General features: G+C 34.4%; 1 protein-coding gene across 1 annotated transcript in view; it reads left to right on the top strand.

The window, feature by feature from the left end:
* Positions 1-14268, top strand: part of LOC121879580 (protein held out wings-like) — a 172417-nt gene extending 158149 nt beyond the window's left edge. The window contains exons 9-12 of the mRNA XM_042386253.1: positions 2095-2157; positions 2986-3297; positions 7672-7760; positions 11017-14268. Of these exons, the coding sequence (XP_042242187.1) occupies positions 2095-2157; positions 2986-3297; positions 7672-7748 (452 nt within the window). The 3' untranslated portion in view covers positions 7749-7760; positions 11017-14268. The remainder of the gene's footprint in view (positions 1-2094; positions 2158-2985; positions 3298-7671; positions 7761-11016) is intronic.
* The last annotated feature ends 331 nt before the right edge of the window (positions 14269-14599 follow it).

The raw sequence follows: 14599 nt of genomic DNA on the forward strand, positions 1-14599 counted from the left end.
GAGTAAGGAGTTAAAACTGTGTAAGTATTTTGATAAGGTGTGGCCCTTTCCAATTCATATATACTGGGGAAGGTCTTCTGCACTGGTGGCTCAGCAGTTAGGTTTTAGGTTGACAAATTCAACTCAAAGAATTAAAAATAGGAACACCCATGAAAGTAGTTTCTTCCTCTTGTTGGCCATCTTTGTGTGAGAAAGAATCTTATCCAGGACAAAGATTTGGTTTGTCAGGAGAAGCATGAAATTGCTTTCCCATTGTTTTATCCTGGCTCTGGTGCTTATTGAGGGAAAAGAGGTAGATGGTTCTTCCACAGATTTCCTAGTTGCCTGGTGATGTTGGGTTAGAATCTTACTCCGAGATGATTTTTAAGAGGCATTTTATTTTCTTTGTTTACCTGGATGATTGGCTGGCTTTAGGTCCCTTAATAACCACAGCATTTGGGGAAATCAAGGGTACCCCATGTACTGCAAAAAACATGACATATATGATTTATTATATATACTGTATATATATATATATATATATATATATATATATATATATATATATATATATATATATATATATATATATATATATATATATATATATATATATATATATATATATATATATATTTTTTTTTTATGAAATTGAAGATATAAAATTTAGAAGTCATAAAAACCATATACATAGAAAACTTGTACTCATCATGGGTGGCAAGTTATGACTGAAGTGAGACAGAGAGTAACTTGCAACTGGGGACCCCTGGTTGTTGTTGTGATGTCAAAAGGTGGTTGTGGGTTCAAATGACATGGTGGGTGGTAAACCCTTATGTAGGTGGTAAGACAGGCTTTGGCATTTTAGGTGTGGGTGAGGGGCCACTGAAAATAGGAGGATGGGGGGAATGAGGCATAAATAATCCCAAATTATTCAAAGATGGTGATAGCAAGTTAATCCGAAGCTTCACTAGCTTTAAATTCATGGGCCAAATGCCAGTCATCTTAAGATGACAATGGCGTTATTTGGATAATCTAGTGCAGACTATTTTTTAGAAGTCTTATCATCCTGTGTGTTCTCTTTAATTACTAATATTATCAAACGACAATGTACCCTGTACATTGTATACAATGAAATGTCCTAGATATGTAAAAAGTATATACAGTAGTACAACACTTTTGACAAATACTAAACCACACAGTGTGTTAGAAATCACATTTGAGGTTCAGGGTAGAGGGGGAATCATCCTCATCTAATTACCCAAAAACAAGAATGGCATGGGGAAAGAATGTAAGAAATGCCATTAGAGTTAGGTATCTGACAAGAGAAACCATGCAGTATGGAAAGCTGCCACCAGGTAACTGATGCTAACCCATGCAAGTGTAGAAAATGGTCATACATTGATGATGATGATATTATCAAAGAAATAATCCAGAAATATTTCTGACTGGAGACATGATACATTTGTATTATATCACCTACCCTACAGTACTTGTATTGTGTTCAGTTGTTTTGATGGCTGTACAGTATATCATCTTTCTTTTTAATTATAATTATGTAAATTACCCATTATAATAATAGATATCGATACTATTGCATTTGAAACTTGCCCCCCAAAATGAAAGTCTGCTCCATCACTGCAAAATTGTAGATACACTGTGGAGCTATACAATATATACCCAGGGTGGGCTAAAGTAATCAACTGATATAACATATTATTGGTGTGTGTGATTGAAGTGCTGAACCTTGAATTTATTTTTTTAACAATTTGTGATATTTGTTGTGATAAGTAAATTTAACAAAATTCTAATGATATTTGCGAAAATCGAAGCATTTTGGAGATGACACTGCAGCACATACAGTACATACATACATGTATCAATGAGCTCAAGGGGTTAAATTAAAATCTATGTGAAAGTCCCATGTACTGCAAGAGGTGCACATGTCAAGCATGCTTACACTTAGTCCTTACTATTGTCCTGGTAAAATACAGTCGACTCGTTAGAGTGGCCATTTCCTAACATTGGCCACTAATCAGTAAGGCGAACCCAATTAACCCTTTTTAACCTTGATTACATTCACTTATATTGCCTTTTGTTTTGGCCATTTCCTTACAGTGGCCTTTTTTGCCTCTGCCCAGAGCAGCCACTATAACGGGGGTCGACTGTACCCAGTGAACGGTATAGTACTATTGCCGTTTTAAGTCATATTGTTTTCTTTATTATTAGTATTCCTGTTAGAAATTATAAATGTCTGAGATAACATAATTTTATTATGTAATAATTGAGTAAATTTTGCCCCCATTTATTCTGAAGTAATAAATTGTGGCGTCCATATACAGGTATGATCAGTGCCATGTTTATACCAATTGGAAAACAGCAAGAAGATAAAATATCTTTCTTATCCATAATTGTGTGTGTACAGTATATGCATGTTAACCTTATGGATATTATATTAACAACTGCAAATAAAATTTTACCCTGCACAAGTATTTACTGTTCAGTGATTTTTTCATTATAGAATATTTGATGAAAAAATATGCACTATTTATTGATTATAACCTTTAAAAATTATATATACCTGTACATGAACTTCTCTTTTTCCATAATTAAAATTAATTATAATGTGAATAGAAATTTGGATTTATGCAGCTTGCTAAACCCACTATGAAATGAATATTATAATGCTGTAATTTGTTAACACTGGAGTGCTTGTGAGCTGTGAGAACTAATACAATGTTCTTATTTTCATTCTTTCTTTCTTTCTTATATAATTGTTGTTATACTTAACACTTGAATTAAAGAATATGGTTTTGGGTGATTGAATTTAAATAGTATGAAACTACCTTCTATCTTTTCTAGAGATTTGAATTTATTAAATTTGGCTTATTATTTATGTTATAAATTTAACGAACTACTAATACATATTAAGGAGTGTGTGTGAGTGTGTGTGTGTGTGTGCTGGTGGTGGACTGACTCACTAACCCTACCTTCTCTATTCCTTGCCAGAAATTGAGGGACTGGGTCATCTTACAGGAGATATTCCACGACTGCTCGGTCCAGGGATGACACTTCAATCACCTCTGCGCACTACTACATCCCTTGGTGGCCATCCTCTCATCATGCCTACACGTATCCATGTTCCTACAACAACTGCATTATTAAATGGAACTGGAAGCATGCCTCCACCATTAATTGCTGCCGGTGATGCTGCTGCTGGTCTGATGTACGCCCCATATGCTGCTGCTGCTGAGTATGCTGCTGCCAACTATGCTGCCCTCAGCTCCCCCCTCCTCACTGAGTACCCCCCGGACGCTGCTGGTGGGTTGTTTGCCAGATGAACCATGTACTAGTCCACCCACACCACCCACACCACCGCACCCACGCACCGCTCACACACCCACCACGGGTTAACCACACTATCTGGCCATGTTGCCACGCACAGCATTTGCAGTGTGCGGTGGTGTGTTGCCATGATATTCGTGGAACTCGTCAGTTGTGCTAGGGATTCCAGCTCTGGCCTAACATGTTCTTCAGTGCATAGGGAAAGCTTTCGGTGAAGTAATAGCTGTTTTGTGTAATAAGATTTGTCATTGGTCAAGCTTTTTTTATTTATATATTTTTTTATCTCAATTTAAGTTATCAAATGTTGCTCATCAGCGTGCATATTAAGCCCAGTGATTTGTTTATTGCATTCCATTTTGTGGCCAGTGCTTTCATTGTAAATGTTTGTATGGTGCTTTTTTCTACCTCTGAGAAATGTTTAAAAAAGAAATGCTTTAGATCACTTGTTTCAGTTGCCAAAATATTGCCATGTGACTCAGAGGAATGGTTGTTGTGAGGGTTATATACTGTCAAGACTCAACTTGGCATAGTGCATTATAAAATAATTAGAAACATATTACAATTTTGTTAAGAGTCTGAGGTTGTGAAAGTTGATGGCTCTATATTTATTTATATTCAATTGAAATAGGTAGTTTATTTGCTCTTTTGCAAAGAGTTGTATGGAAATGCAATGGCTGAAGGCTATATATTACATTGATATTTTCTTATTGGCAATAAGATGTAACTACTTAGGTTAATTAGGTATATATATATAGGATTGTACTTAATAGTCTCTTGGTCGTGGTGGTGGATACAGTACTGTAGTTATTCTTGGTGTTGGGTTTGGCAGTCTTGCATGCTTTAGATTATTTAAGAACATCTAATTTTAATAAAAATATACCCACTTTCTCCTTAGTAATGATAAACTTGCTTAACTTTTCATAATTTAGCCCTCCAGCATAATCTCTAAACTGTAGAACAACTCCTTTAAATGGTTTAGCTGATGTGTTTCAACAGCTGCAACACTCCCTACATATTGAGAGTTGTGGTGCTGTTTGCAAAGTCTCTGATTAAAAGAAACATTGATGAAACAAAATACAGTAATTCTTTGGTTTACATATTTTGGATAAAATTGTATTGAAGTAATATTACCATTCTTATTATCAGAGCTGTGTAATGGTCAATTTGCATGATGCGTGTTCATGAATTATCATCATTTAGTATGCCACGTTTTGTAGAGCTCTCATATTTTCCCAGTGGAAAAATCAGAATGTGGGAGTAGTTTACGAGCTTAGAGAAGTCACAGTACTCACATGAGACCAGTTTAAAGGAGTTACTCTGTATATAATGCAAAAATTATCATATTGCCTTCCTATATATTTAATGTTTTATTGGTATAATTATTATAATTTTTATGGCTCATATTGAAAGAGGTGTATCACTACTGTATTTAGAAAGGCAATTTGATAAACATGAAGCAGTTAATATTCATCTTTTTTTGAACAGGAGCAGGTTTGTATCATCTTCTAATCTCTAGAATAACACCCGGTAATAATGAGGTTGCTTTCTCAAATTGGTGACATTTAACAGTTGTCTGCAGTAGGACAAGTCCCAAACTTAGTCATCATATAATTTCCAGATTCTCAATAATGTTTTCATCTTTCCAAATGGTGATAGCATAATAAATTTAACAGCTACCAAGGGACCAAGTTACTAACCGAGGTGGCAGCAACCAGGCAAGTCGGCTATGAGTCCGGTCTCATGCCTCAACTGCTGCACTAACACTGACTTTGGCTGTGTTCATAATTGTTCAAAGTGATAAATGTGAGTGTCCTGAATGCTATTGTCAGGAACCAGATATTGAGGGTAGCAGTAACAATGACATGCATCTCAGTGGACACTTGCTGAATTATTTCTGAGCACAGCCTTAGGCTTGTATAATAAAAGCAATTGCCTTGAAGGGGATGAGCAAATGTCCACCTGTGCTTCATTTAGGGATTAAAGTAAAGTACTTGTTGCTCTATTTACACATGCAGAGACATGTTGTTTTAACACTTCTATTTTTTGATTACAGTATATTGTATCATTATTATAGTAACCATAGAAAATATTGGTTAGAACTTCAAGGATTTCTTAATTTTAAAGTTAAAGTAATCAGTCATTCAACAAGGCAGTTGCTTGAGAAACTGTTCCAGATGGATGTCCTCATAGAGGTCACTAATGTGCCATAATTAACACCATTCAATCTTAGGTTGAAGAGAAAAGAAACGGGTCAAATGCTAACCGCACTGTTTTTGCCAATTTCATGATTCATGGTCACAGTTTCAGTAATAATGACAAAGATTGGCTGATAAAACTGCTAGGTCAAGAGTATGTGTATATATATATATATATATATATATATATAGATATATATATAATATATATATATATATATATATATATATATATATATATATATATATATATATATATATATATATATTATAATATATATATTATAATATATATATTATAATATATATATTATAATAATTTTTTTTTTCATCATTAACTTGGTAGTAATGGTTCTTGGAAAGAGAGAATTAATCAGCTGGTATTTGTCAGTATTATTAAAAATGTAAACTAACACATGTGACCTCTATCTGTGGTCTTACTGCCCTGTTAGGTAAGCAGGGGGGCCCTCCACCACACTGTTGCTCCTTATGTAGTTGATTCATAAATTTTCTGACTTCAGATATGATGACATCAGCTCATGATACTGTACATCACTCTGTCTTGATATGTCCTCTCATTTTAGATCTACAAAATTCTTGGATTAAGTAAACAGATTAATTAGCCAAGGTGATTTGTAAAGGTCAAACATATCCCTTTCACAGACTGTATAATCAGAAAAACACAATTTTCAGTTTGAAAAGTCTTCTTATGATAAATTTTAATTGAGATTAAGAATTTGTAAAGTTTATTATTACAATATTAAAAAAAATACTGGTTCATGTCATTATTAAACTAAACAGTCACAGTAGAATCTAAGATCATGTTGAGAATAATGATTTACTTAAGAATTTCTATACTGCACTGTATAGTATCTATTATCTTGAATCTTTTTTTATGTAGGATGGATTTAGGGATACAACCACCTCAAAGAAGGAGGAAGTGATATGGTGAGTTATGCCAGACAAATGTTGTGATGAGAAAAGGCAAATAAAACTTGCAGAAATAACCACACCTATTTACTTGAATATTCAGCTTACATACAAAGTACACAGATGAATCTTAACATCCTAATTGCTTCACAACCCTTCATACCAGTTCACTGTGCATACTAAGTTGAGTTTTCATGAATTTACTTGTAAAATGAATATTGGCTTTCATTTATATTGCTACTTGGTATTTTTTAGAATACATTTGGTTTTATTGTTTCTAAGAAAAAGGTCGATTTGATAATTTTGGACTATATAGCCATATACTGTAAAAAAAAATATCCCCATCTTGCATTAATGACAGATCATCAGTAGTAGTAGCAATTTTTTTTGTTTTTATAAACATTTGGCATATTGTGGTGTAAAATGCAGTAGTGTGGCAGCAGGGCCTCCCATGAACACCCACAGCTTGGTTCAAGCTCTGAGGCTCCTCCCTCCCTTGGGGCCACTTTTATCAAAATAACATCTACTAACAACTAACTGGCCTTGATCATTTCCAGCTGCAGTCTGATTTCGGTGGTGCTATCAATGTACATACACATGTTTGAAATCAGTTTTTTTTATAAGATGTCTTTAGCTTGAGCCTAGTTGAGTATAGGCTGGCTCATATAAACTTTTGTGATTTTTTTATCATTTATTTTTGTACTGTTGGAGTTTAATTCTTTTTTAGTTACCAGTGAGGACTTTCATGTACTAAAGCTGCTTTTGTTTAGCTTTGATACTGTCAGTTGCTTTTTATATGTTATGCACAACAGGATGTAGTGGCAAGGTGCCAGTCAGCACCATGATGGATCTTTGTAATTTCCATTATATGATATGCCATTAGTATGTTGTACTGTGCAGCATTATGGTGATGCAGATAGATTTTTCCCCATAGAAATGAGTATTAGTGCTTTGCATGAACGGAGAAACATTTGGGGCTCTGAAGTAAGCTGTATTTGTGATGTATCAACTCTATTGATATTTTGCTTGTTGACTTCAAGTGTTGTATTTATATTTTATTTATATAAATATTGTGGGTCAACATAAGAGTACTTTTATAGAGCTTTTACATCAGTAAACAGTGCCAATGAAGTGCCATTGCTATGAATGGGCTTGATTTTGGCAAACTCGAGCCGTTGTTTGGTGTGTACGTTGCCACATGATGCCATCACGTTGTGTTGTTCAGGTGTAGCAGTCAAGCAGCGGCGCCATTTGGGCCAGGCACGGGAGCACCCCTATCAAAGGACGGGTACGCTCTCGTAGGCCACAACCCAGGTTAGTTGAACGTCCTTTGAGACGATCGCCCCTATTTCATGCTCCCCCCACCCCTTCCCCCACCTCAATAGTTAGATTTTATAGATAAATCTAGTGTTAGTTGTTCATACAATGTACAGTATAGGTAGTTGGTTAAAGACTCCAAAAAAAATGTTTTTGTAGTCCTTCATTATTAATGTATCCTCAAGTTTATGCAAGAGTTTTCAGAATTCTATGTTGACTGTTGATGTGGGGAAGTGATTTATGTTTTAGTCATGTAAAAAAAAATATATATATTTAAATAAATTTTTATGATGTTCGGGCCTGGTGAGGTGCTATATAATCTCCTTCGGTATGTCATTTAGCAGTTTCTTATAAACATTCCGTCCATGCATTTGTTTTCCAAAGGGCATCTGTATAGCTTTTTATATGTGAAACTTTTTTTTTATGATTATTTATTGCCTTTTGATTAAAGAAGGTGCATTATTAAGGGAATATAAAATATTAATCATAGTCAGTTCATTTTGGGCTTTGGCAGCATTTTTTTATTTTTTACAATGTAATTTTTTATCATGATATACTATATTGTATTATATTATCTTTTTTCTCCTTTTTTGACAAATTTAAATATCAATTTTCCATAATATATGGAAGTTTATCACTGGAGGAGTTCTCACCATGCCCACTTAGGAAGTGTTACTAGACCCCAAGTGTGGCCGGTCAGCAATAATAAAATGAATAAAAAAATGGAAAAATTATGCTTGTTAAAGAAGAATTCTAGTTTGATCCATGGTTGGGGTTTCAGTTTTTATATTCCAAATACAGTTATAGATGGATTTTTATCATTCATATAATCCCATCCAAGGCTCATTCTGGCGTAGAGCATTTCCTTTGTGCAAAATGTAGTTTACTAGATGGTGGTGATGGTAACATGAACTTTGAGGAAGAGGTGAGCAGGCTGTGCCTAAAAGGACTCTTTTGAAAAGTGAATGTAAATCATCAACACTCAGTGTTTGTATCTTTGACTATCCTGACCTGCCTCACAACTTGGGATTTGTTGTCTGCCATAATTTGTTTCCATTTATTGTAATTTAAGTCATTTAAAGTATGCTTTAAGAAGGGTAGTTTATAAGGACTGTGGTTGCATCACCACTGAAAACTGGGGCCCAAGAATATATTGTGGTCTCATTGTTTTGAAGTACAGGTCACAGCTACAAGAGCCCAAAGTATCTGTATATCTCTGGATCTTTGAATACCAATAAGTCATGAAATAAATTGATGAAGAAAAGTAAATAATGCTTTTCATTCCAAGAAGAAGAAACAAAAACATAAATAAGGGTTATCCAACAGCATAAAGTGAATAATAAAAAAAAAAAAAATAAATGTATGAAGAGGAAACTAGCAAAACATTAGAAAGTAAATAATAATGTATTTAATCACCAGTTGCATAAAGACAACTAACCAGCCTTGAGGTATTTGTTGGGCCGTAGTCATGACTAACGTACAATCCTGACTAATGGTCATAAGACCGTGTGTGCTTGCCTGAGGAACCAGCCAGTAGTGGGGGACAGTAGCCTTAGCTTAGTTTTGGGCCAAACCTCTTCTCTCCAGCTCCTCCCACTTGGTGCTTCAGGGTCAGGCTTTCACTCTCTGACCCAACATCATTTTCATTAAGCCACACATTCATGACTCACTTTGTATAGTATTCAATTCTTGGACTTGTAGATTTGTAAACTGCATTATATATCTCTCTCTCTCTCTCTCAGAAGTAAACACACCTCACATCACTAGTAATCTTTATTTACTAACTTACTCCTTTCTCTTTTTTTTTGTATTTTCATCTTACTTGCCAGAATTTGTCAGCTCATTGTATCCTTCCTTTTATTTTATATTCAAGACTGACAGCTTTAACTTGAGAGCATCTGTTATTTAAAACCATAACTATCAATCCTCTTCATTTTATTTAATACTGTATTGTACTGTTGTAGGAAACCACAGTATGACTAAAGACCATTCCTCACTCTTCAGTCATACATAAACAAATTTATGATATACATACATGCGTACATACATTCTTATGATACACCATTTGTATTCTTGACTTATACAGCAAGTCCATGCTTTTTTTTCTTTTAATTACTCTTATCAAATAGAATTTGTGCTCCACTTATTCATCACATATTTGGTTATAAATTTTTACTCCTATTATTTTTTTTCTTTGTCTTTTATGTTCCATTATATATATCTTTCATATTATGCACATTTTATATCTTACATTCCAATGTATTTGTCAGTTCAAGCTTCATTTGTAGAAGAGACGGCATAGACACTGCATTGTCTTTTGCTTTGAAGTGTGTGTGTGTGTGTGTGTGTGTGTGTGTGAGAGTTTGTGTTCTATTGGTCCCCTTTTCCCAATAGTTCTGTATTCTTGTTGTACATAAATGCTTTAATCACCAGAGCTCATAGTATTCACAATGATATTTTCTTTATAAGATTTTGGATTGTGGTGCCTTAGACGAATCGGGAAATTATTTAGGTAGAAATTTTTTTAAGTTTAGATAGGTTCTTTGGGTGTACAGTATTTTATTTATTTTATTTATTTTTTATTCTTGAAAAGGAGAATTTTTTTTTTTTTTGTGAATACATACATGAAAGATGTTTTGTTACTTGACTGCAGTATAACTAGACTTGGAGCAAGTATTTTTAACGTGTACCATAGAAATTTTGTTTGAACACAATTGTAGGAGCTCGTTTGTATTAATATGTTTTGTGTTTATTTGTACATCGCGAACATTTGCATACTCTTCACACAGTTGTATCATCGCCTTCTCATGCCATATCCAGACTCAGGATACATCACTGCATATTCATCCACAACACTTCTCAAGATCTTCCTGCAATTCTATAGCCCTTAACTATAGGGTATTGCTTTTTATCTTTCCCCTATCCTCCATCCTTTGCTGCCTGTTTATGGCTGGCGCTGTCACTCACATAGCGGGTGGTTCCGCATGCATGTTGCCAAGCAGGGCACTGTAGAGCAAAACTGTAGGTGGGCACTGTACATAAAAACTGCAGCTTTGTGTCCTAAGCCAGTGGGTTCATGGGTGGTTGATACAGTGCACCTTCACGTGTAAAGTTCATAATAATAATTAATCATAATAATAATAATCATATTTAGATTATGATGCTGGGGCATCCTGCACCAGTGTAATGTACTAACATTCGTTTCTCTTTTTCTGTTAACTCCCCTCTGGCTCGGATGATCCTGGTCCCTCAGCTGACCTGGCGCGTTGCTAACCCGCCCCGGGCTCCTTCTCTTGTGTCCCTCGTGTCACTACTGACCAGCACTGAGGCACCACCACCACCACTCCACCACCACCACCACTCACCCTAGGACACACCACTAACCGCGCTGCGCTCTGGGTGCCGCCGCATCGCCCACCCAGCTCCATGATCGTCGGTACGTGCCCTCTTAGCCGCTTAATGCCGCCCAAGAACAAGGGCAAGTTGATGACCTATGGGTCTTGCGGCTGCCCCACTGCCGATCCGTGAATGAGGGCGGGGCTTATTACCTTCTGGGCGGGCACGAGGAAACTTGTCCACATTTGTGGAGCCAACATGTTCCTACTGCCTGCCCATGGGGCATGACAACCACCAGTTTGTCAACTAAACTTTAAAGTACTAACTTGTGTAGAATTACTAAATAGCACAACAAAAACCTCCTTCACAAAGTTCAAAGCATTCCTAGGGTGGAATAATGCTCAGCTACAGGCAGCTCCTACTTAGAATCTCGAGTAATAAGAGGTGATGAATCAGTGAGAGGAAATTAACTATATTTGTATACTGCGTAATGAAGTTTGAGTAACTTGAGACTGGTACTATATAAAGTGTGCATTTAGAGATGGTGCTAATGTTAAGCTTGGTCACACAGCTTTATCGTTAGGGTCTTTGTGTTGTTGGTGTTATATCTTTATTAAATAGAATAGCAAATAGTTGTTTAAAGAATCTCGATAGCTTCTATTACAAAGTGTCATATAACAGGTTTGAGCCTTTATCAAGTCTCATTCTATAATATGCGATTCAATGAATTGATTAAATTAAAGTTCATTCATTGTATATTGGTTGATATTTTTGCCAAGATACAGCATAAGTGATGTTGCAGTTTATGAATTTGATTTAAACTGAGTGGTGATATGCAGAAGATATTTGCAGAATTAAAAGAAAATTATCAAGAAAGATTCAGAAGGCATCATAAAATTGTGAACCAAGCACAAATAAATGTGAATTTTTTAAGTACAATAATTTATTATGACTACACTAATCTGACTGATTATTTTGTACAAGTTTGCATATAAGCTTTCCTTTGAGTTCTTAGTAGTTAATTTATGGATTTTAATTGGTTTGTATACATTTATAAGTCCAATAGGACATAGAATCTTTTGATGATGACATAATTAGTATGCTATATTACCTTTTTGAGATCTCAAATGTATTAATGTACTGTAGTTGTCAGACTATTGGAAAAGAAATTCTTACTTTCAAAAAATTTATCACATGTAAACATTCTAATTTAAGTCAAATTATGAAGTTGAATACAAGTGCCTTGGTCTAGTTTGTACAGTAGTTCAACAGGACTTGAGAACTATTATTTTTGCCCTTTAAAATTATTTCCTAAGTTCTCCCAAAGTGCCTTCCATAGTGGAGCCTAACAGACCTCTCATATAGAGTTAAATGTGCCAATAGGAGATAAAATTGTGCCACAATAAGCAACTGAATGCCTTGGTCAGGGACTCAACATGGCTGATCTTTTGTTTCTTGGACATTAGTGGAAGCCTTGTTGCAGTGGTCTTTGAGGACTCAACTTGCTGATTGTGAGGCAGTTAATAAATGAATGTTAGCAGGTGAAGGTGTGACACTTATGTACATAGTTGTTCATCATCTCATTATTGTACTTAACCATTTATTGTACTTAAGCATGGACTTATGCAATGACAATTAATTGAGAAGTATTGTTGGGGTAGAAAGCCTAATGTACGAAGGTCATTTCTATTTTAGTTTTCCCATTGTCGCCGTTGTTTGTGCCATACTTGGATGTTTGGAAAGCATCCAAGATTCGCCTTCGTCTCAGTATGTGCAAATATTATTGTAAGTAGTTGTACTTACCAGAATTATCACAAGTAGTTATAAGTAGTATGTAATATGCATTAACATCAAACCATTATAGGGTGGAGGTTCCTTTTTCATCACTTGTGGATAAGCCGTTGTACGCATATGTGCCAATTTTTTGCATAGGATACAAATTCAGCCTTGTTAAATAATCTTCTCTTATGTTGCCTTATCTTGGTTGTGACTTCCTCAGAGCTCTAGTTGCTCCAGTTCAAGATTTCTCTCTTACAATCATTTTTTTTCTCATGCATGTAATTGGATGTATACTCAAATGTATACAATATTGTATACTCTGATTAGACTAAAAAGTGTTCATGTTAACCTGGTAAGTGAACTAAATGTATAATTATTTAAGCACAAGAATCTCCGTTTCTAGATGTTATTTTCGTAAGTATGAAGGCCCCTCTTTGAGCTATTTTTATTTTACTTTATTTCATTTTTCTCTATTTTTTTTATTTTCATATGGAAAATTTTCACTTTAATTTCATTATTTATATGCAGTACAGTGCAGTATATATATATATATATATATATATATATATATATATATATATATATATATATATATATATATATATATATATATATATATATATATATATATATATATATATAATAATAATTTTTTTTTGTGCTACCCCATTTAAAGTTGGTTAGTGAGGAGAACGTAGTTGCCATCTGTCCCGTTCAGAAGTACCCACTGGTGATGTTGACTCAGATCCAGCCTTTTATTTAAAGTACATTTAACAACTATTTTAATTTCTGAGGTTTATATTTATTTCTTTATTTAGATAAATATTACATAAAATATGTAAAATAGCATATTACATGATGAACTATTAATGTTTGGTGTGGGTGCAATATACCAGTGGCATTGTCCTTTGGTTCCCAAAACATTGTCCATAGAGATGGCAGTCTTGGGACACATCTGAATCATTGTCATTGTTGCTCATGATTCTTCATTTCAGAAAAAAAATTGTAAATTATAATACAAAACATTAAATAATTTCATAATATGTGTTTTTACTATTTTTATTAATATTCCAACTTGTTTGGAATAAATCAGAATTAGAAATGACTGATATGAGACTAACTGTCAGGATTTGCATTACACAACAAGCTTATGTAGGAAGAAATTTACATGTATATATTTTTTAATATTAACTCAATATAATCATCTAAACCAAAAGTTAGATTAATCCAGAAGGCTTGTTACTGACAACCCTGGGAATGGATTTACTGAGACAGTGGACTACTGATGCAACATAGAAGCTGGACAATGCACTTTAATCCTCCTCAAGATGCAGAATGTATTTCATTTTATAATCTCCTATTCTCTATAATATAAAATGTTTCGTACAAATCCAGCGTTTAACTTGCCCTTCTCCACCTTCCTCAGCTACTAAGATACATATTCAGGAGATGCATTTACCTAACCTTTATACCCTACATTTAGAGAACTGCCAACACGTCCTATAATTATTCTTGCTTTTTTCTCTTTTACAAGTACAGTACAGTACATTCCAGTCACAATATATAAATGAATTTTTTGTTTGACATAAAAACAATTTTTTTTCTGTTCATTTCAGTTGACCCGTATTATTTTTTGAGAATATCGCCACAAAAAGTGCATCTCCCTGATATGGCCCTAATAATTTAATAAACTAATACAGTATAGGATATTCAGCAAGCTA

This window comes from Homarus americanus, unplaced genomic scaffold (genome assembly GCF_018991925.1).
Source record: "Homarus americanus isolate GMGI-L3 unplaced genomic scaffold, GMGI_Hamer_2.0 scaffold9741, whole genome shotgun sequence".
Classification (NCBI taxonomy): Eukaryota; Metazoa; Arthropoda; class Malacostraca; order Decapoda; family Nephropidae; genus Homarus; species Homarus americanus.